The sequence below is a fragment of the Syngnathus floridae genome, chromosome 15 (genome assembly GCF_059516105.1).
Source record: "Syngnathus floridae isolate MCC-2025c chromosome 15, RoL_Sflo_1.0, whole genome shotgun sequence".
NCBI classification, from domain to species: domain Eukaryota; kingdom Metazoa; phylum Chordata; class Actinopteri; order Syngnathiformes; family Syngnathidae; genus Syngnathus; species Syngnathus floridae.
The window spans coordinates 12,022,750-12,045,770 of NC_142427.1; the positions used below are offsets into that span (position 1 = coordinate 12,022,750).

At 43.2% G+C, this 23,021-nt stretch overlaps 3 protein-coding genes across 6 annotated transcripts; all 3 read right to left on the reverse strand.

Annotated features, from left to right (window-relative positions):
- Window positions 1-1,372: 1,372 nt before the first annotated feature.
- Window positions 1,373-4,477, reverse strand: LOC148386752 (interferon regulatory factor 2-binding protein 1-like). The gene is made up of 2 exons (XM_088398150.1): window positions 2,399-4,477; window positions 1,373-2,283 (listed from the first exon to the last, which is right to left on the reverse strand). The coding sequence occupies exon 1, from the start codon at window positions 4,199-4,201 to the stop codon at window positions 2,426-2,428; it is 1,776 nt and encodes a 591-aa protein (XP_088254276.1). The 5' UTR covers window positions 4,202-4,477; the 3' UTR covers window positions 1,373-2,283; window positions 2,399-2,425.
- Window positions 4,478-4,865: 388 nt separating this feature from the next.
- hnrnpl (heterogeneous nuclear ribonucleoprotein L) lies at window positions 4,866-12,636 on the reverse strand. 2 transcript variants are annotated; one of them, XM_088398151.1, is made up of 14 exons: window positions 12,406-12,636; window positions 11,837-11,955; window positions 11,512-11,749; window positions 11,351-11,438; window positions 11,130-11,224; window positions 10,985-11,057; window positions 7,552-7,587; window positions 7,258-7,326; window positions 6,935-7,182; window positions 6,734-6,855; window positions 6,465-6,666; window positions 5,963-6,020; window positions 5,457-5,552; window positions 4,866-5,376 (listed from the first exon to the last, which is right to left on the reverse strand). In XM_088398151.1, the coding sequence occupies exons 1-14, from the start codon at window positions 12,487-12,489 to the stop codon at window positions 5,315-5,317; spliced, it is 1,590 nt and encodes a 529-aa protein (XP_088254277.1). In that variant the 5' UTR covers window positions 12,490-12,636; the 3' UTR covers window positions 4,866-5,314. The 2 variants fall into 2 exon arrangements, with proteins under 2 accessions (XP_088254277.1, XP_088254278.1); XM_088398152.1 differs by lacking the exon at window positions 7,552-7,587.
- Window positions 12,602-22,654, reverse strand: slc8a2a (solute carrier family 8 member 2a). 3 transcript variants are annotated; one of them, XM_088398147.1, is made up of 14 exons: window positions 22,498-22,654; window positions 21,736-21,808; window positions 18,218-18,595; window positions 17,984-18,121; window positions 17,633-17,860; window positions 17,306-17,569; window positions 16,798-17,229; window positions 16,288-16,649; window positions 15,968-16,071; window positions 15,790-15,807; window positions 15,482-15,594; window positions 14,561-14,660; window positions 14,209-14,478; window positions 12,602-14,134 (listed from the first exon to the last, which is right to left on the reverse strand). In XM_088398147.1, the coding sequence occupies exons 3-14, from the start codon at window positions 18,554-18,556 to the stop codon at window positions 13,758-13,760; spliced, it is 2,745 nt and encodes a 914-aa protein (XP_088254273.1). In that variant the 5' UTR covers window positions 18,557-18,595; window positions 21,736-21,808; window positions 22,498-22,654; the 3' UTR covers window positions 12,602-13,757. The 3 variants fall into 3 exon arrangements, with proteins under 3 accessions (XP_088254273.1, XP_088254274.1, XP_088254275.1); XM_088398148.1 differs by having other exon boundaries at window positions 21,723-21,808; XM_088398149.1 differs by lacking the exon at window positions 15,790-15,807.
- Between the last annotated feature and the right edge of the window lie 367 nt (window positions 22,655-23,021).

Consider the following 23,021-nt stretch of genomic DNA (forward strand, 5'->3'; position numbering starts at 1 on the left):
CGTTCAAACGAATCGTTCAACGAATACAAAGTCGCAGGCTTTTATTGATTCATAATGACCTGTTAATGTTAACAACACATTCAATACATTCTTTCACGTTCCGCAGGAGCTAAAAGTTTTCACGCACCTGCGCTTAACGAGGGGATCACACGGACACTCCATTAGGTACACCGCCATTTTCAAGTGTACCTAACAACAGGCCCCTTTATTATCTTGGAAAACATGTTGGAATGCGGCCCCAAGGACTGGAGCTTGACACCTGTGACCTTTGACCATAATATTTCCCTAATAAAGTGGCCTGTTATTAGGTACACTTGAAAATGGCGGTGTACCTAATGGAGTGTCCGTGTGAGCCCCTCGTTAAGCGCAGGTGCGTGAAAACTTTTAACTCCTTTTGAACGTGAAAGAAGCTAAAAGTTTTCACGCACCTGCACTTAACGAGGTTCACTTGGAAAAAATGTTGGAACGCGGCCCTGAGGACTAGAGCTTGACACCTGTGACCTTTGACCCTAATATTTCCCTAATAAAGTGGCCTGTTATTAGGTACACTTGAAAATGGCGGTGTACCTAATGGAGCGTCCGTGTGAGCCCCTCGTTAAGCGCAGGTGCGTGAAAACTTTTAGCTCCTTTTGAACGTGAAAGAAGCTAAAAGTTTTCACGCACCTGCACTTAACGAGGTTCACTTAGAAAACATGTTGGAACGCGGCCCTGAGGACTAGAGCTTGACACCTGTGACCTTTGACTATAATATTTCCCTAATAAAGTGGCCTGTTATTAGGTACAATTGAAAATGGCGGTGTACCTAATGGAGTGTCCGTGTGAGCCCCTCGTTAAGCGCAGGTGCGTGAAAACTTTTAGCTCCTTTTGAACGTGAAAGAAGCTAAAAGTTTTCACGCACCTGCACTTAACGAGGTTCACTTGGAAAACATGTTGGAACGCGGCCCTGAGGACTAGCGCTTGACACCTGTGACCTTTGACCCTAATATTTCGCTAATAAAGTGGCCTGTTATTAGGTACACTTGAAAATGGCGGTGTACCTAATGGAGTGTCCGTGTGATCCCCTCGTTAAGCGCAGGTGCGTGAAAACTTTTAGCTCCTTTTGTACGTGAAAGAAGCTAAAAGTTTTCACGCACCTGCACTTAACGAGGTTCACTTGGAAAACATGTTGGAACGCGGCCCCGAGGACTAGAGCTTGACACCTGTGACCTTTGACCCCAATATTTCCCTAATAAAGTGGTCTGTTATTAGATACCTAATTTTGATACAAACGGTGCCACTACTTGGTTGGTGTTTGTATTGTAATTAGCATTATGTTAATAAATGTAAAGCGGGGTATACCTGCATTAAGAAAAATCACCAAGGAGACCAATACTGTGGGTTTTGTTTGGTATTTATTGAATAAAGTTTGTAAAAAAACGTTTGTCTGAGCATCTGTTGCACTTTTTAAACAGAAATAAAGAGTAAACAACAGCCAGGCAGCAATTCAACTACTGTAATTTGCAATGTACTGTATAATTCATCCACTGAGATCACAAGTATGTTGTTAACCTTTGAAAATGGTGGTGCTAATTCTTGTCAAATTTTGAGAACGTAAATAAAGCTTCACTCTGTGAAAGAAATGAGTGAGTGGTGGCATGGTTCTAAGTACATACAACATACAACCACTAAAATAAAAAATGTGAGTGGTGGCATGGTTCTAAGTACATACAACATACAACCACTAAAATAAAAGAAATGACACTTGAGTATGATGCCATCTTTGGTCTTCTTACTATAAACAAAGCATAAATGAATGAAATTTGAATTGTATCAAAAATAGAAATTACAGCCATATTGAAAGGAAATTCATATATCTGACCGACAGACCTACACAAAACAGAATGAGATCAATCCAATCCTTGGCTTTAAAAAAGAAAAAATTCTTTAGAGAACATGTTTGACATTCGTTTTTGTGTGTGTGAGGAGCTTATATCGGTCAAACGAACAGTATCAATGTGATCCATCTGTATTTGCCAATATTATACACAAACAGGGAGGGGAGGGGAGGGGAGGGTGGGCTGGGTGGGTGGGGCTCTTGTTAATTTGATAAAAACGGGTGTGCTTTCTATTGTAGACTTTGAAAATGGCTTGATGAAGTCTTGTGTCCTTTAAGCCAACAGTCTCATCATCCTCTTAGACGCGGGAGGGAGCTCTTGGGTCCTGAGAGGCACATGTTGAACTGCACAGAGGGCAGACTCTGCTGGATGTGGTAGGGAAGTGCTTTGGAATCATCGTCAACAGCCACTACAGAAACAAAGTGTGGAGTGAAGACAGGAATGTTCATGTGATGATGGATAGGAATTCAAACTTATACACAAAGCATGGAAGCACAGTAAAAATAAACGGTGGTCGGTCATACCATTGCTCAGAGGACGGCGAGGCCATGTCACGGGTCATTCTCCTTCTTTACTGTCACGTCTCCGTCCCCAGCCAGAATAGTGGAGATCTCGCCCTGCATGAAGGCCCAGGGCACGGTGGACCCGGCCAGGGGACAGCGCTCTCCGCTCGGGCAGTACACCTCTCCTCCTTGGCCCTGGCTGCGGATGAAGCCTCTGGTGCAAGGAAAGCAAAACTTGTGGTGCGGTACCGAGGGACACTGGACAAAATGGGTGTCCTCCAGGCGCTCTCGGCAGAGGGTGCAGCAGAGCAGGGCGCCCTGGCTCCCACCGGTGGTCGACTCGCTGCCGGCGCCGCTAGTGCTGCTGCTCAGGCCCGCAGACGCCTGAGAAACTGAGGTGGAGGCGGCGGCGCCGGAGGGGCTGCTGGTGGCCGTGCGTCCGGCCCCGGAGGAGTGGGCCGAGGACATGCCGGGGCTGTCTCTGGCCACCTGGCCGGAGCTCAGGCTGTCGGCCACACCCATAAGCGCAGACATGGGCGAAGGCTGGCTGTGTAAACGAGGGGGGCCGTCCGGAGGGGCGGCCATTCCCGAAAGTGGCTCCATGCCCGGGTAAGCGCCTCTGGACCACACCTCTCTGGACGGGTGATCGGCTCTTCCTTCGCTCTCGCCGTTCTCGGAGCCCGGCGAGGCCTTGCGGCGACGAGTTGCGCTCTTGGCCGGGACGGAGCGCGCGGCCACCGCCATGGGCACGCCGGCATCGGGCTGCGGAAGAACCTCGGGGATGGGCGGCTCCTTAAACATGCGCACGCCGTCGTTTAAAAGCTCCGACAGTCCCCTCCAGTCTCCGCTCCCTTGTCGCTTTTCGTATTCCACGTAGCGCAAGCCAGAGTTCACCGCTTTCCCGGCATCCTTGGCGGAGTCGCGGAACATCTGCCTGACAAGGTCCGGAAGTCCAGAAAAGATCAGCCCAGAGCCAACGGGGTACTCCACAAAAACCTTGAGCTCGAACTCTGGATTGGCGCTGGCGTCAAAAGCCAGAACCCGGCCCATCAGATTGTGGTCTTTCCTGAAGCGCACAGTAAAGGGCACACAGGTGCTTAAAGCCAGGAGAACATCCCGAACAACCTTTGGTTTGTTGGGCCAGCCTTCCACCTTGCTGCGCGCTACCTCGTTGAGTTCAGCCATCATTTCGCTGCTCCTCCACGCCGCTGGGTCGATGCTCACCAAAGCAGACGTGCTCGCTCCCACGCCCAGAGCCACCGCCTGTCTTCTTGCAGCGTCGCTCATGATGGGGCCGGCTGAGACGGCAATAGGAGCGGCCCCCGTTCTGGAGCCTGATATCGGCGCTAGGAGCCCATGTGGGGATGCGACTAAGCCCTGAGCAATCAACGCATGGGATATCGTCCCGTGGAGACTGGGGACAGCGCTGGCCATCGCCCTGCGAGTGTTCGGGCTCTGTCGGCTGCTTTCTGACAACGCCACATCCTCCGCTCTGTGCAGACCATTAGGGAGGCGAGAAGATGCACCGTACTCACCCCTACCCCTGTCGAGACGCTCTCCATGTGGACGCCCGGCTTCCATGGATCCGGTCGAGCTGGGCTTGCCCTGCTGCGGGCCAGGAGACCTGCCCTCCAAAACTCCATGCGTGCTCTTCAGCTGTCTGGCTGTTTCAATGAGGAGTTCGATGCGATCCGCGCCGTCGTAGTTAACGCATCCCCGGCACACGGCTTCGCTAAACTCCCACAACATGGCCCAGGGCATCTTGGGGAGATCGCAGAGGTAGCACCATTGGCGTCTCGAGGAGGGCTGCGATGTGGAGGACATGTTGTTTACAGGCCCTCGACCAAACTTTCTTTGCTAGGCCTAAACCTTGCGATCAACGTTTGCGACGATTCTCCCTTCTTCGACCGCAGCTCACCACATAGCGCACATCTTTGAATGATCGTCTAGCGAAAAGTAGCTCAATAGACCACTGTGTTCGAGCACATTTAGTAGTTTGCAACGTCTTCTTTCTTGGTTTGGTCGCGTCGAGCCGTGCAGAGGGAAGTAAAATCTCACAGGACACCGGAAACACCTACGTACTTTGCGGCCCGGGGCATCATGGGAGTTGGAGGCTTTTCACCTCCTCCAAATTGACCAAAGCTGAAATCTGGAACAGGACTAACGTCGAGGCAATTCAAGATGTAACTTATAGTTTAATACACAGTATTGTAATCACATAGCCAACTAGTAGGACTATAAATGTGTGGCCATTGAACAGAAAAGGAGAGAAGGGTCAGAAATTAAATCAGAAACGGTTTCCTCACAGTACAATTCAAATTTTAATATCGTCATGCACTAAATTTTCCTATCAAAAATTCATGCACAATTCAAATATTGAAGAAAAAAAATCCCATTTGAGATATTGATTACATGTATTGTGTTACTGTACTGTAGAGTCAAAATGGTTCAGACTTGTCTGCACTCATTAGGTCACAGCTCACTCCTACAATGTTTCCACATTCTTTATTTATTCTTAAAATGTTCACAGTACCTATTAACTAAATGTTAAGTGATCATCATTTGCACAAGAGGATCCCAACCAACCAAACAACAGTCATGTTTAGATTTTTTTTAAAATCACATAGCTGCAATTTGCTCATTACACAGTTTGCCAATAAATACATGATATGGTTGTTGACCTTGCACAGTAAAATCCCTTCATTTCAAAACAAAAGGCTGGGTTGACATCGAAAGATTTCAGATTGGGGGCTTGATAGTATACATGTACATTGCGTATGTTGCAAAGAAGAAATACTGTCATCACAAAAATATCATAAAACACAACATTCCTATTTATGTCAATAATGTGTGAATATTTTAATAGGACATAAGAACAGAACTACATTAGAGTTTATGAAAGGAAATAAAATGTGACATTGTTTGAAGCGCTTGTATTTAGCTGCTGGCATGATGGGTGGTTGAGAAACATAACTTCAACGTGTAAGGGTAAGGCCCACCTAGAAAAAGAAAAGGGCAAAAGCATTGTACACGTTCCTTGAGAAGCTCAAAATAATGAATGATGTGTGGAAATCCTTACTGGGGTTTTTCATCTGGTGATGGTTCATCATTGCCAAGGCTTCCATGGCATCATTCACGGATTCCCACTCAAGCAAACCTGATGAACTTCGCTCACCTGTCGTGCCACACAAGACAAATGATTTCATGGAAACACCTAACTCAAAGCTGTGATCATTTGTTTTCCTTTCTGACCTATTCGCATACAAAAACACTGTTATGCTTTGTGTTGTTTTGGATTGATGTTGGACATCTTTTGATTCAAACCTTTGGGTGTATATGAGCTCGTACGCCTTTCAAGAACGAGCGATACTGTTGCAGTCGAGTGGAATCCTTGCATCGCCAGCGCCGTTATTTTGACAACAAACAGCGTTTTGGTTTTTCGTTCAATAGCGCAACCGCTTCTGAACACTTGAGATTGGTTCGAAACCCAAACATGTTGACGAATGAACAGTATTTCAATCTCATTATGGGTGAGCTGGCGCTGCAAAATTCCATTCCTTAACACATTGAACATTTTCTACTCACTCTTCCCACTGAAAAGTTTCACACTTGAAGGGCTCTTAACTCCTAATTCATCGCAGATCTAGAAGAGGAAAACATAGCTCAGTGAAAATGAAACCAATACCACCTTGTAGTACTTGGTTACAGAGGATTAAAATTTTTTTTTAAAAAAAAACGTACCCGTGTTTTTGTGATGTAAAAAAAACAACAAAAACTGAGCCCAAGTTGTTTACACTGTTAATGTGACTGATGGCTTGTACAAGAAAGAGAAAACATCTTTATGGCTCTGTTCACACTGCGGCTACATACATCAATTTTTTTTCATGCAGCGTGAAGAGTACTATTCTGACTTTTCCCGAATCCGAGTTGGACCGCTATTCTATAAATATTGTATTGTTCAGATCACAGTTGACATCAAAGGTTGAAAACGTTTTGAAATGATTTCATGGTGGTTGTTTTTTTTTCCATCACAAAAACCTGCCATTTAGTAAGGCTAGACATTTTTTAGCCTTGTGGCTTTTCTAACCTGGTTGAAGATCTCCTCAGAGATGTCAGGCTGTGCGTTAAAAAAATGTAGAACATTGGTGGGGTGTTGGATTCGGTTCTTGGCTGCCTGCTCTGGTGAGGTGAAGCGGTTGTTGCGAGAACCATGGAAGTCTTTGAAGCTACTGCTGTTGTCTTCCAACTGGTAGCTCTGTCCCGGCACGATAGCCTGCTGCTTGGACACGCTACCGTGCAAAAGCAATCGATTAGTACCTGGCCTCACTTTTTTGGAACATTTTCTATCACCCTTACCAGACGTTGAGTTTCTGTCCAAAAAGGAAGTTGTTGTTAAGGTGGGAGATAGCCCTGTCCACAGAATAGCAGTCCCCCATCTCCACCATTGCAGCTCCAGGTTTGCTCTTCATGAACTTAACCTGCAGGAAAAGGAGACATGCAGGTGACAACATGCCGACAACCTGTCTTTCAACTAACTTTAAAAGGAGCATTCCTCACCCTCTCCACATTCCCATAGAGGCAGAAGATGTTAAAGACCTTATCGGCATTAATCTTTGACGGCTCAAGACCGTATACCATAAGTACGGGCGAGTCTGCATGAGGGCCGTACTCGGGGGGCGGTGGCCCGTATCCGGCGCCGTAGCGCTGGTTACCACGGCCACGTCCGCCCATACCGGGTCCCATGCGGTGGGAAGGAGGCCCGTAGCTGTCGTCGCTGTAGCCATGGTAGCTTCCCTGAGGGCCACCTTTATGGTAAGAAGAGAAAACCAAACAAATGACCCCGTGCACCATTCCTAAAATTGCAATGAAACGATTGATACCATAATCAGGTGGGTGGTCCCCGAGAAGAGCGGGCTGCCTTTGGCGTTTGTTTGGATTTGCATTTGGGTCTACGTAGGGTACAGTCAAAAATAGCAATTCAAAGAGCTTGTCGACAACATATCGTGCTGGAAAAATGACATTGGTGACTGTGTGTTATAGGACAAGGTGACAGGCATGCAACTTGCATCTTAATTGTTGACCGACGGACGGACGGACGGTATGATTTCGGAAGCCAACTATGACATAATGGAGATTTGTTTGTTACTGCTACCCTAGTACAAACACAAACACACCTTGTGAATTGTTCCAATTGCCTTCACCATCAGCATCTGTGCAGGTACACATATACATGTCAAATAAAAAATAACAACCGGGGGGGAGGGACACACACATTTGATACACATGGATAATTACAATCAAATAAAATTATAAGTGTGCAACAGTTTGCATAACAAAACAGTCCATGTGACCACAAAACAACATTTTGGTATGCAGCAGTTGTAATGACAAGAACTGTGATCACCATGTTATGTACTTTAAGCACAATACAGCACAGTCATTCATTTGCTCTCTGACATGAAAACGATTTACTTAATTTCATTAAAAAAAGAAATGTCACAATTACACTAGTCAACAGCAAATTTTAATGTCTCTAAACATTATTGTGATTCAAAAAAATGTCTTTACCTTTATTGTGGCACATCAGGTTTGTGAGATATTTTCATTTTTGAACTATAAAAGCTTGTGGGTCAAACAGATTTTACCATGTGTTGTATATGATAGCTAGGACGCCACGAAGGGAAAAATGCCACCTAACAATGTTTAAATATCACAGTACTAAATATACTGCATATATTATTATTACAGTGAAAACCTGATGTGCTTGAAAAATAAGAGAAAAAAAATCTAGAAACATTTACTTGCATCGCCGTTTAAAAAAAAAAGACTCAATAAAAATTGTTGACCAGTGTTACTTGACCACATTATCCAATCCAACTCGAGCTGCATCATACATTCATTCAAATATATTTGAGCTGCTACCGCTGCCATCACTTTTTTTTTTTTTTTTTTTTTGGTACAACAACTTGACTAAACAAGCGCAAATTTGAACATTGGTCCACAGTGGAAGTCAGTTTTTAACAATTACATCAACTTGTCACTGAGCAGTACTTACAGCACCATACATGAAGTATTGGACACAGTGGGTAGGTAGGTAGGGGGTAGTCTTCAGCAAAGGACGCTTACCCTCCAAGCTCAACTCCTTTCCAATTTCCTTTTTTTTCCCTTCTTCACGTCTTCCTTCTTTGCATCCCCACCACCAAAGATAAGTACATCCACACATCCATGCTTGGTTTTTGCTTTTCATTTTTTTCAAAGTTGCGATGACAAGCATCTCCAGCTTACCGTGGTGACCACAAAGCAGGATTAGTGCATCATTTGAGAGTGGGCTGTCTGTCCACAGACACACTGAGCCAAACCTGCATCACACGGGAGGTGTTAAAGGCATCACTGTGGGCCAGTGCAGGGGGGAGAAGAAGAAAAAAAAAAAAAAGAAAAAAAAAAAGGAAAATGAAACAGAACAGCACAGAAGGGAAACAGGTGGGAAGGTAAAGGGGGGAAAAACAGAATACCAGTCCAAAAATGCTGCGCTTTGGAAGAGGATTTCTAATCTGTTTGCATCTGTGTTCTTATGCTTGCTGAATGTTTCATGCTTGTGTCTTCATTGGATATTTCTTCTGGTGTAAAAATGGCCACTGACTTTGATTTGGTTTAATGGCGGTCGGTCACTTGTAGAAAAAGGGAAGAGCGCTTGTTGCTTGTATATCTGCATGATGATGTACTGTGATGGCCGTTCCGCATTGTACGCAGTCATGGGTCGTAGTGTCTGTCGTGTGTTCGCTCGCACAGGAAGGCGGGGAGGCGTGCTGCGTTACTGTTTCGACAAGATGCCGGGGCCTCTTTTGTGTCATCTGTTCCCTTGAGTGTTTGAAAACTCCTTTGTGGATGGATCCCTGTCGTAGTGTTACAGAAGGACTAGCCCGAGGGCCCCCCCCGGCCGGGGCTAGGAAGTGCGTCCGGCAACAACCAATCAATGTGCTGTGTCAAAAGTGGTTGCTCCTCAAGGTTCTGAAGATGTGCTGTACTGGAAAACCAGATGGTGGTGGTGGTGGTAGATGCTTATCAACAAGATGGCGCTGTGTTGGCTATAGGTGGTGTTTGCGTGGCCTTTGAATATTTCTGATTGTCCATCACCCCCAAAATAAAATGAATCATTCCCTTGTAGTGGAGATAGAGGTGATGAAGTACTGCCTTGAGGTTGTGTTCCAGTGTTTGTTGTCCCACTGTGTCCAATGTATCCCAATGACTTATGGCTTCGGGTGCCGATGTATTGTCGCTGTCGAGGTTGTTGTGGCTTTGGCAGCATGTGTCTGCTTGGGAAATGAGGTCAGTCTGTATATGGCTTTGCATGGCCAGAACATGAGGAGTACCTCGAAAGGCAGCACAAATGTTACAATAGTCAAGTTCATTTGATTGAGGTTTTGGGTTATTTTTTTTCCCACCCAAACTTGCTTGATTGTAGCCAGTTGTAGAAATGTAGCGACTAAATTGAAACAACACATGGAAGTGCTACCTTAAAGGGGATCTCGAGATAAATATTTTCTATGCAAAAATATATTCTGCCACTCCACATTAATCACATCAGAACAAGGTGTTTGGACTAGCGTGGGCACATAGAATATGTTAATGCAAAGAAAATACCTTCAATTCCTGTTGAAACACCTGACAGCAAGGCATATATTTGAACAGTGTGTCTAACACGTTAAAATAATACCAAACATCCAAGGAAAGTTTTTTTTTTTTTTTTTTTTTAAAAAGTAGTTATGGGCTTCATTTTCAGATTTACTATCGTGTACATGAGTGCACTTTGAACAAAAACTTAATGACTTCAGCCTGCTGTAATTTTCACACAAGACTTTTTCCAAATCTCACTTAAGCGTTGAATAATTCAAAACGCTAAGAGTGTGCTTGCCCTATCAATCGCTCTTCACAAGAGCAACGCAACAGTATTGATTCAAATGTTTATGACTGCTTCAATCAAGAAGACTCGCCGTAGTGGCCGCTTTATTACTTAGTCAAATTAAAAATCAACCACATTCAAAATGAATATCATGCCAATGTGAACACAATACTTTGACTTCAGCAAACTAGGATTAAAGTCCTGAGATCAGAGTCCGTTTTGTAAATGATGCGTTTCATTTAACAATGACTAAAATCTCCAATATGTTTGACTCCTACATTATCTAGTGGACGGGAAATGTTCCGCTGTGCAGCTGTGTCATTCATGCTCTCGAGGGAATGTGGGACCTAAGAGGTGAATGGTAAACTTGTGCATGATGCTGTGACTAGAGTGCACTGGTCTTTCCTCATGCATAGGACAAAACAATTGGCTGCCAATCAGGTTACCCCTCATGCCCTTAACCGTGTGGCTGCTGCTGCTGCTGCTGCTGTGTAGCAAGAAAATGCATTCAACTGTGATTCTACCAGGGGAATAATGCCTTGGAACAAGAATAAGCATGGAGGGCGGGCGGGCGGGCGAGCGAGCGAGCGAGTGGAGGAAATCAATAGCGATCAAAGGCAATATTCCCATAGTAAAGAAACCTAACATTTAGTGACATGAAAGATAAAGAGGAAGTAGAAAAGGGGAAGGGATGCTAACAAACCTACCTTGGCCACTCAAGTTAGGATTTGTGTAGTCCCATGTGTCCTGGTCATTCTTGAAGACATTTAGGCGTGCTGGCTGTGGATTGAGTTACAAAAGAAAGCCCAAGAGTAAATATTTGTACAAATGATGACATGATCCGTCTTATACCTTGGCATATTCAATCTTCAGCGTGCAGCAACCAGAATAGATGTCTGCTCCATTGAGCGAGGCTTTGGCCCTCTGGGCACTTTGGACAGAGTCAAATGTAGCAACTGTTAAGGTGACCTTTTTTTTTTTTGAAGCAGATTCATAGTCATTCCTGAGCTTTCTATTTGTATATTTTTTTTTAAACAGCATAATACATATTGTCCACAAAAAGAAAAAAGGATATTCAACCATGGCCTGAACACCATTCTTTCTGAAGATGACGATCCGCTGGACAGGCCCGCAGTTGTTACATATGGTGTACAACACGTCCTGCAGAAGTCAATTGGAACAATCAAATACCATTCCAAATATACTTTCTCTCCAAACTTCAAGTTCAGTTTACCGTGGTGATTGGGTAGATAGGGTTGATGATGGTGAGTAGCAACACGTTGTTCACACTCCGCGTGTCGTCCGAGTCTCCTGGCCGGGAGATCTTTTGGCTCGTGGAATAGTTGATGAAGGCAGGGTGGCCTCCAATGTAAACCTGGTTCTCTGCTGCATATGTAACAGCAGAGGAGGATCCATTCATGTCCTCATACTCCACTAAGGCCTGGCGCTTCTTGGGCATCATTACCACAGAACTATGACGAGGAGGTAAAAATCCATCTTGGTAAGGAAATAATGAATGAAACAACCTTCAAAGCCAAAATGTGCTAGTGGATGAATACCTGACCGTCCCAAACTCTTGCAAGGCTTCCACCAAATCAGTCTCCACAATACCATCAACCAAGCCCCTGATGTGCACCACCGGGGAGGGTAAAGGTTTATGGGGATCATCGTAGCTTTCCTGAAAATAATGTCATCGCAAAGATGCTCATAAGCAACGAGCAAAGCAATGTGGGAAATAAACCCATCTCTACCAGAATAAATGACACGCACCCAAATTGGCTCTTTGAATGAAAAGTGCATTGAGGTTAGCTCAAACCATTAGCAATTATTAACAGTTGACTTCGACGTTAACGGGAGGGGAAGAAGCAATTCGATTTGAAATTTTAGGGATATAACAATGTTTTAACTTTGACGGCTTGTCTACTAAATTATCTACAACTCTCAGGAAAGAGACTAGTTGGAAAAGGCTAACAATCGTGTGATCACATTTGTGTTTGCTTAACCGCTAGCTTCTTGGCTACTGAAGCGCATGAAGGTTTTTTAACGATATACATGTGTCGAAATCCACATGTCGTGAAATAAACAAGTGCGTTAACAATGAAATAGTGGGACAAGAAGGCCCGTCTACCGTTGTCATCCCTCCGTCCTCAGTTTTCTGTCGTTTAGTTGCTCTGCCTCCTTCTCCGTAGAAGCGACCCGCAGCAGCAGCCATGTTGTCCTGCCCCTTGTGCCAGATTAATGATGCATTCAAAATCAATGGGACAGCGCAACTTCACGTTTCAAACATGCGAACTTTCGCAGGAATTTGATGAGGCTACAGTAAATGATTTAAGAACTATGTATTTGAAAAAGAAGGAAACACATTGGTTTTTAAATCCTTCCAAAGAATCATTGAGATCACGCTTTAACATTGAAGACAATCTGTGCTCTTTTTGTAACAATGGCATTGAACCAACTGACCATATGTACATTAGCAAAAAATCACATAACGTTTGGTGTCACTTTCAAAAACAGGAATGTGGAGATCCCTGCAAATAAACGATCGAAGAGCTCATATAAAGGCTCGTTTTACGTTTTTTCGACGGCCAGCGTTTAAACGAGAAACAGGAAACGGCTCGCTCCCGATCAATGGAGATGGCAGTACTGCTCCCTGGCGGATGGGAGAGGGATTTGCTCTCAGACGCCTGTGTGTGCGCGTGTGTTTATTTCTGACATTTTTAATCGGTAATGATGTTTAGTTGTGTTTTAGAACATGCAATGATTTACAAATACGGAACATGAAATTACAGTTTACAAATCAAAACAGATGCATTTTTTAAGGGCGAATCATTATATTCTAATCTATCCTTGCCATAATGTGACTTAAAAGAAGTATAAATGTCTGCATTTATTAGTAATCCAATAGGAGTCATTTGCAGTCGCCAAAAATGGCCCAAATTGCTTAGAGAAACACATTTAGTAGCCCGATTTAGTAGCAAATTATTACAATTTAGTAGCAATTCTAAACTGCAGTTGATGACAAAAATATCAATTTGAGAGCACATAAACAGGGTAAATCCATCATATACAGTAATAAATGACAACAACCAAATACAAATATGTCATGACAAAATAAAATCAAGCAAATTGAAAAGCAGAGGGATGGTAAAATCCATTATTTTGAAGCTATTTTAAAATGTGAGCCATTTCATTCAAGAGCCCCAATAAACATAAAGGGGAAAAAATTAATTTCTAATGCAGTTTACGAGTCATAAAGCATCAAGCCGGCATAAAATTCATTTTGACAACCATGAAATGAACACAATATACTCAGTACTAATACAATGGATTCTTGCTGCAATAGATACGCAGGTTTGCATGTCCAAGTGTACATATTTATTTGATAACATGCCAAAGGTGGTGATAGGTTTGCTAAAAATCAGTTCTTTCCAAAAGAATACTGTACATCTTTGTGCAATGAGCGTTCCCATCGACGCTTTCTCAGAAGCCTTTTATATGGCAGTAGGCCTCCAAACTAGAGAAGAAAATGTAAAGGAACCAGAGTCCAAAGAGAAAGAGTGATGTCAGGATTTTGGGGATCCGTGGGCCTCCCAGCTCACCCCCAATAGAGGGCCTCCGGCGGATCATCAACACTCCCATTGCGAAGAAGGCAAAAATGGTAAAAAGTGTGACAGAGAAGGCCAATGAGCCGACATCCACACGAAAAACTTTACCTTTGACTTCCCAATAAATGGCAGCCACAGACCAAGCTACACCAATACCTAAAAAGACATTCACTGCATTGCTTCCAGTTACATTTCCCACTGATGCGTCTGCATATTGGTCCTGGGTTGCAGCCACTTTGCTGGCAAAGGTATCTGGGGATTCAAAGTTCAGTATTAAATGGCTGCAATGAATGAAATCGATGAGAAGCGCTCCATGCTGTACGTACCGGGAAGTGAAGTCCCCAGGGCGACAAAGACCACTGCAGTGACCGTGTCTCTCAGGCCAACTGTGCAGCCAAAATGGGAGGCAAGGTCTCCAATAATGGCTGTGAGGATCCCGACCACCGATATTGACACGATGAAACATGCCCACCCGTTCCAGTACTGAGTCGGCGGGACAAAAGCAAAGAGGACTTTCCAAAAAATGCACAACATGTGCATGAAATAGTCAAAGCAGTTCGGCATCGGTTGATCTTCGCCCTCGTCATCTCTATCACCTGTTAGAAAGACGACAACAAAAAGTGTCAATTCCAAAAGCAGATAAGGACGGACGGACACTTTTTAATGATAGCCACTGACCTGCACTGACGGTGACAGCTTCAATGAACTGCTCCCTCCAAGAACGTGAGCCAATCACAGCTGCTAGGTTTGTATCTTTAAGGAGTTTATCCACAGTATTCTGTCAGATGAAATAGGCTACTTTAGGATTGTTCAGTAATTGCAAGCATTTTTACCCCGAGAGATTAAAAATGTAACAATAAAGAAAGAAAGAAAATCTATCAATAACTCTGTATGTAAACAATAATTTACTACTACACAAATGAAGATGAAGATCATTATAAAACACCTTCCTCTTTTACACAGAGATTATGTAACAAAGCTGCCTGTAACAATGATCCAAACATCATGCATAATGTAGGAAGGTCAACACTACCCGAAAGAGTGTTTGGGATTGGCTGTACCACATAGGTCTTGAAATAATATTTTCCAGCTCTGTGCAGTTTTTAAAGATAAGGCCAAACAGAACAGGCTTAGCACACAGAGACTCAGGGGTGTCAAACATAAGATTCACGTGCCAAAAGTGGCTCACTACAATCTTAGTTGTAAATAGCTACAATACCATTTATATTTATGTCATGCAATCATGTCAAGAAAAGGCATGAGGCATAAATACGCAGCATTTTCTGCATATCCAAAGGTGTGTGATGAGAAACTGAAACGAGAAATACTCTATAACAGCACACCGCCGAAACCGTACCTGGTCAAGCATGCCATTGGAAGTCTGATGAAAAAGTGCCATATTTTTAGTCAATCTACATGGTTAAATCAATGAGATTAGGAAGGAAGTCACCTTCATAATTCATTCAAATGCATAAAATGTCAATATTAACTTGTGTCCCACTATAGAAATAAAAAAAATGAAAAGGTCCATTTTGGGTGCGGTCGTCAGAAATACAATATACAGTGGATTAATTGTAAGGTAGTCAGCCAGCTACACACCTTAAAGTCACAGGATTCTTCTATGATGATCTCCATCCTGCTGTGCTCTCCGAGAATAGGCTTACCCATCTCAGAGATCCTCCTAGCCTCTTCCTCCTCAGGGCTGGGGTGACCTGTCAAGGAAATTGACATTGATTAGGAGATGCTGTGCCGCCATCAATAGTTGCCGGAAGTCAAATTTTAATGGTTGCTGTAATTTCCAAAATACCCACATGCATGTCAAAACTCAGTGTTGGCTCAGAAATGAAGAAAAGAAGAATGCTTAACACTGCACCCTTCAAAGCAACCAACAAACAAAAGTGTCTTACCCTGATTAAGCAGTAATGCTGTAAAAAATAAATCGTGAATGTTTCCATGTTGATATGACAACAAATCATTTGACATCAATCAAGCAATCATATTCCATAACCCTAAAAGCATAAACATGTCCAGTGGCTCCACCAATAGCTTGTGCAATAAACAAACAACACATCTTTAGTGACTTACCAGAGAGTCCTCGCTTTAGCCATTTAGGCTCTTTGAGCACTATGAAGAAATTTTCCCGTTTTTCATACTCTTCCACATTTAGAATGTGAATTTTCAAGGTGTTGCTGGAGGCATACAAGATATACACAAGTTAGTCCCCAAATTATGAATGGGAAGCCAAATGAAATGTGGAATCATCATTATCTCAACAGCTAAAAGTAACATTTCAGCATTGTTTCTACCAACATCCACGTATCAAATATTTGATCACATGACGTTTAAAACAGCAACAATGTACGTTCTTCCGGGGGAAAGCCAACATTTGATTTTCTTTTCCTCACCTGGTCTGTTCATTGGTAAATTCCAGCTCACCCTTGGCCTGCTCGTAGTCCACTCCAGCTTTGGCACTGCCGTCCTCTGTGTGATATGGTACAGAAACGGTACCCCTGGAGCCTGAGTTCCTCACCACTGTCACCGTCAGTGTGCCTGTGCTCTCACTCACCCGCAAAACCCCCTGACCAAAGGTGAAGATGCCAGCATGGTCATCATCCAAGATAGTGACAGTGGCAACCAGCGGCTCCACTAGTCTGCCCTTAGGTGAACATCCTGTCCCTTCATCACCACCCTCCTCTAACCTCAAATTTTGAAGACGGACAAAGAAATGTTCGTCTTCTTCAAAGACGTCATCGTCCAAAATTTTTACCTAGGAAAAAAAAAATTGTTTATGATTAAGGTACATTTGCCATTAAATTTCTATCACAGCTAAAAACATGTATATATACTTTTGTGTTCTATGACCTATTATTATTGTTATAAATATCATTCCCACGCCATTTTTTTTCTTTGCTCACCTTGATTTCTTTCCGTGTCTCTCCGGGCTTAAATATCAAGGTTCCTTCGATAAAGTCATAATCAGTTCCAGCATTGGCAGAACCATTTTCTGTACAGTAGTCCACATAAAAGCTATTCTGGGATGTGCCGCCATCCAGGATCACCCAAAGGCTCAGAGTACCACAGTTCTCAATACACTGATACTGGGCACTTTCAAAACAAATGTGAGAGCATGTAAGTTTGTCATCTCCTTGTCCGCTACGGCGTGAATGTTGAGAAGCATGTCTCCTCAGAAGGTTTCCAGCACCTATCAACAAGCGAGTCGCCTGGACACGGTAAAAAGCTCGACTCTTCTTCTGACGAACCAAAGTGGAGTAGTTGGCCATTTCGATGAGCTGGTCTAGGTTTTTCTCAGGGTGTTTGTCCCGTAGTTCTTTGAGTCTACGAACCACCTATCAATGAAAGAAAATAATTCCGTCTTTTAACCACATGTCTTGCCATGTGGAAAAAAGAAACGGTCTTCCCTACCTCATCTTGGCTCTGGTCCATCTCACTTGGCGTTTGTACAGACACCGTCACACTCGAGGAGTTTCTGGGGCACGAAATGCCATCAGAGTTTTTTTCATCGCTGATCATCTCAGGGCCACCTTCCATTTCCACCACAATGCCATGTCTTTTGTCAGCACGGTAACGTTTGTGAAGATATTTGTAGAAGAGCAAGCGACGGTCAGCGATCCAAGCCAGTAACACACACACCGGGAAGTAAAGCAGGGTCACTGCGGCTTCCCATACCTTGCGATACACAATGGCAGCTTTTAGTCATTTGCAATTGCCATCAAATGTGTCGAAACGCACCTCTACGATCCCAGGCGATATGACAGCCAGTATGAGATAGAGCCAAATGTAGGCAAAGATACTCCAGAAGGATGTAATAAAAAACACTCGGAGGTGTTTGATCTTGCGAGATTCTCCGTCGGGGATCACCCACACACATATGCCGATAATCACAAACATGTTGAAGGCGGCGCTTCCGACAATGGTGCCTGGGCCCAGCTCCCCTGCATCAAAGTTATGCCCGCATACCTGTCAAGTAAAAAAAACAAAAACGAATTCAGTGCCATTACAGACGTCAAAGCAAAGGTAAGTCTACATTCTACTTTTGAAGTTGTTAGAAAATGAGGGCGCTTAACAATTTGGGTTGTATACCTCAATGACAGAAAGCAAAATTTCAGGAGCAGAAGAGCCGAGCGCCATGAGTGTGAGGTTGGAGACGGTCTCGTTCCAGATTCGCACAGTTGTTACTGTTTTCTCTCCATTGGGTTTGGTGATGGTTATCTCTTTCACCTGCAATCGAGATTGATGTCAAAATCTGACAATGATGTCATCAAAATGCCAACGTTGACTAAAATAGATTTTTTTCTTTTTTATAGTGAGCCATACCTGAGAGGTAATGACTTCAATCGATGCCATAAAGCGGTCTGCAATGATGGACACTCCGAGGAAAATGTACATGAGACAGAGGAAGTAGATGATAGCTCTTCCTGCCCTCTCCCCTTGAGGAGGGTTGAGCGGCAACCACACCGGCAACAGAATCCCAGGTTTACACACCACATGGCCCACACAAATCCGCTTGCCAGATTCTGTGATATTAGGTGACTGTGGAGGCCCAGATGCTCGTTCCATAACCTGTGGCCTGAAGGAGGTGCAAGGGTTGGACAGGAGAACAAGCCCGAGAAGAAGAACAGGGACTGTTGAAATGTGGATAGGTATTGCTTCCATATTTCAGAAATGCCTGGGGGGAGCCGCTGGGTCACAAGTCTGAAAAACCAGAAAAAAAAATTCAAAATAGATGTCATCTGAAGCAAAACTTTGAAAGAAGCGAAGGAAATGGTGCCAGATTTTATTCAAGCTAAACGTGTCAGACTTAGCATATAGCCACAAACACAAAGGCTTGGAGATTAGCTAATCGTAAACTGATCTGTCTTAGTCATCTTGTCAACCTATCAAAATGACCTGTGAGAAACTAAAGCCAGAATGTTAAGCCATGCAGCTCTTGGGATTGTCTTTCTTTGGCAATGCTCATTAATCCCAATTAAGAACATGCAATGTTCTATTTTTTTTTTTCAAAAATGTTAAGAGCTTCGTAACAATGTCTCCGTAATATTGATTTTAAAGAAACTGACACCAGTCTCCTTCACACCCGATAAACAGCCAGAGTGTTTCGGGACCTTGTGTGTGGTAGCCTAATTTATTTATGGCCATTATAGCTTTTAAAGCTGCTGAGCCAACAAGAGCTTTCAACTCATGATGGCAAAAGCAACGCATTTCCCAATAAGGAAAACAATATGGATTTAAGTAGGTGTCACTTGAAAAGTAAAGCAGGTAGTTGATTGTCGGTAGGTGAGAGTGACGGGCTGTTCCTGCGACCTCCCACGCGGGTGAAGCTCCACTGCATTGTGCGATGTGACTTGAAACGGATACTTGGCTGCTGCATCTTTGATGCAGCCTGAGCTCTGCCTGATCGTTATACAGTTGTGATTCAGGAAGACAGCTAACAGAGCTGCTGCATCACATTTCACTTTCCAAGCAGTGCTATGGTTACCAGCACCACCTCAGACTAAGAACCACCTTACACCAGAAGCTCTTATACACAAATGTTCCAAACAAAACACAAAGTAGTAAAAAGTTACTCAGAAATGACTCAGTTGATGAGGTTAATAATCTGATCGCATGTTAGCATTAAGCACATGGTTAACCAAGGTTTGTTAAAGAATTCTAAGGTTGTTTCCATTATATGTCAAAACTTTCCATGATGCATAATCACTGCAAATGTTTAGCAAGCTTGCAGTGTCCCACTTAAGTGTTTTGTTATGTTAGTCAATGAATACGTGACCAGGTGATCTGCGACAGGAAGGATGTGGTTTCTTTGCAATCGTGTGAGCAGACCATTTTAAAACACTATGTAGAACACAAATATATATATATAGATGCTTTTAAAAGACCCAAGAAGTCTGTAAATTCAGATAGAATGCTTTCAGGTCTATTAAATTGACTTCATACTTTGAGAGAAAATCACTGTCTGCTGTGTTGCGTCTGTCCCTCTGCATATAAATGACCACCATCCTTGTTTTTGAAGAAGGAAAAAGCAACGTAAGCCACGCGTAGTGTGTCCACTACGTCAAAACGGCTATCAATCTGGAGAGGAATACAAGCCCGTTTAATCACAAGGTTTAGTTTACAGCATGGCCGGGACAATGCCTCCCTCCGCTGCACATGTTCAATGATATACAGTACTTTTAGCTGACTTCATTGAGCTCTATTTAGACTACTTCCTTATGCACGTCCCATCAGTGAACTTAAGTGATCTTTCATTAGTAATGGAGAATACATCGATTCATTATTGTACGTTCCTCAGTGGCACAATTAAGCACTTTAAGCGAGCTAAAGAGCAGCAACTCAGGCTTCTTAGTTAGCTTAATTAAAGCAAACAGCACAATGTATATGAATCATATTGTTTTGATGTCATCATATTAACTTTTAAGTTTGTATTACAGTTGATCATGTTGAATGTTAACTTCCTTCAGGAAAACTTGTTTCGGAGATCAGATCTTCTACACAATATATAAAATGGCATCTCGTTGCTGTTATATATCATATGCAGAGGGGATTTTTGGCTTACCATTAATAATGCACTGTGGAAACGCAAAAATGGTTTGACTCATAGTAAACAAACACTCGAGTCAAAACATTTGAGAGTCCCTAAGGTGCAAAATGTCTTCCTGGATGCTAACTCCAAAGGACAGGACAGGAAAGGACAGGAGGGAGAGAGATGGAACGAGAGAGGCTTAATGAAGCCGGACATGAGGTGGACACATAGGGCTTTTTGACAAGCTACTGACAGCCAGGAGACAGCAGCTTCTAAGGTTTCCATTACATGAGATACTCAGTCTGGGCATTGGCAACCTTAGAGGTTACCAGTTCTCTCCACTTTAGGTGGAACGCAGTGCGCTTTGAAAAGAAATATTCAGCACGGGCATGTGGCTTTTGCTGCACTGTCGTTGAATTAGTTGCTGTTGTTTTTAATGATCACATAGGAAAGAAACCCCAAATTTGACCGGTGTGGACGAGATTGAGATTCACAGGTGTAAAGAATGATTACCCATCCTAAGGTAACTTATTTCCTAACTAGAGAAACACAAAAGTCACGTTATGCACTAGTGCCCTACATTATTCATGGCAGTTTCCGGCATTACCGTTCTCAGCCTAGTTAAGAATAACTAAATATTAACAAAACGTGCAGAGGCGATCAACAGACCTTAACATGTAATGAACTAGTCAAGAGAGTGAAAGCAAAATGGACACATTTTTTACGGTTACTGACAGTTCATTCTCTAAAAAACGGGGGCTTTCACTAATCTAGGAGCATTGCTGCAAATTCCTCCTCTCGTAAACGACACGATCAGCAACTTATATGGCACATGATAGATTTTGGACAGTTCCCTAAAATTTAAATAGCCCAGTCCAACAATAAGAGACAACTAATCAATACTATTTGGGTAAAGCAGAGCCTTTCAAACATCTTTACTAAATCATGGGGATGAAGAGTTTTCGGTGGGGGAGATAACAACACCGTTTTACTGATTGATCCAAGGGGAAATGTGAGAGAAACGTGAGGTATAGTATAGCCCTTTGTCCTGTGGCACCTGAAATGGCACGCGTATCATTGCCTGTGCACAATGCTGGAGCACTTGGGTTGCTACAGTGGGGGGTGGGGTGGGGGGGGAGCGGGCTTGCATTTCAGCCAAGTAGCAGCAAGCTTTAGCAGTCAACCTTTAGCTTTTATCCTCAGAGCCACAGCACATATTTTTTATTTTATATTATAATCAAGTCGCGGTGGGTGCTATGTAAAACATATATAAAAACAGAATAAAATTGATTTGCAAACCTGAGCTACTTACTGTCTCAAACATGGGCTGCAGGTATACCGGGATGGATGATGTTCTCCTGCACCAGCCACAACATCGGATCAACCTGCAATGAGACAGCATGAGTGGTCAATTCTGACATATATATAAACTGGAGGTTTTTATTGTTGTTCTCATGCAGCTGATCAAGGGAAGCAAAACAAAATCTCTCTGTATGAGGGATTGTTGGTTAGGGGATCTGCCTCGTAGTTGTGAGGTTTGGGTTTCAAATCTCAGCTACTGCCTCCTTGTGTGGAGGCTGCATGTTCTCCTAACGCCTGCTTGGATTTTTTTTTCTGTGTTCTCTCCCCCTCAGAAAACAGAGCAGACTAGCCCGTAACTTCAAATTTGAGGGCCACTAAAAGAACATTTAGGAGTGCACACTGTGAATTGATTTGCAAAGTCAATGTTATCACTGAATTACTGATAGATACGTTTTCAATCTGCATTTTATTGTGCAAGGTTCAATTTATGGGACTTTAAGTCTATAGATGACTAGATAGATGACTGTCAACCAGTGCAACCCTACCTACCTACCTACCTACCTACCTACCTACCTACCTACCTACCTACCTACCTACCTACCTACCTACCTACCTACCTACCTACCTACCTACCTACCTACCTACCTACCTACCTACCTACCTACCTAACTACCTAACTACCTACCTAGCTGTTGCCCAAAGTCAGCTGTGTCTCCAGTTCCTTCGCACTTCTCCAGGACAAGCGTAAGCTATCGTCTGTTAAGTCTCTTACCTTCTGGTTTTATGGTACAGCTCCTCCGTTGATAGGTGACATTGTTGCAAGTATGCAAGATCACGACTATCCCGGCTGGTCTTAGAGGAAAAGTCGCCGAAAAAACTTTGCCGGTGGACGCTGATGCTTGGTCACGTGACGACGCGCACACTGTCTCCTCCTCCCACTTGTCCCAACTCGAATTAATCATTGAATTGATGCGAAAATAATCAAGATTACCATGTTCATATTAGATTCATTGTGAGTAGGTTCAGATTCATTCTTTTCTATCTTTTTTATTCTTATAAATCTTTTTGATCGTATTTTTTCCGGCATGGCCCGTGTAAATAAATATACCAACGTAAACTACATGCTTTGGTTTAAAGGTGAGCTACATTGAATCTACAGGATTTGTCCCAAATGTATTACCAACTTACATTATACTTGATGTTTAATCATTGAATGCAAACGTTTTAGAAATTGCATACATTATAATGGATGTATTTTTGTTTTATCAAGTTTGGTGTGCGTAATTGCATGGCCCA

Coding starts and splice junctions, on each gene's coding strand:
- LOC148386752 (XM_088398150.1), bottom strand. CDS start 4,201: ATGTCCTCCACATCGCAGCCCTCCTCGAGACGCCAATGGTGCTACCTC.
- hnrnpl (XM_088398151.1), bottom strand. CDS start 12,489: ATGGCTGCTGCTGCGGGTCGCTTCTACGGAGAAGGAGGCAGAGCAACT. Junction 11,439..11,511: donor CTATCTACCCAATCACCACG/GTAAACTGAACT, acceptor TGACTTCTGCAG/GACGTGTTGTACACCATATG. Junction 6,667..6,733: donor GGACAGAAACTCAACGTCTG/GTAAGGGTGATA, acceptor TTTGCACGGTAG/CGTGTCCAAGCAGCAGGCTA.
- slc8a2a (XM_088398147.1), bottom strand. CDS start 18,556: ATGGAAGCAATACCTATCCACATTTCAACAGTCCCTGTTCTTCTTCTC. Junction 16,072..16,287: donor TTTACCAATGAACAGACCAG/GTGAGGAAAAGA, acceptor GTATGCCTCCAG/CAACACCTTGAAAATTCACA. Junction 14,661..15,481: donor AAGAATCCTGTGACTTTAAG/GTGTGTAGCTGG, acceptor TTCATCTGACAG/AATACTGTGGATAAACTCCT.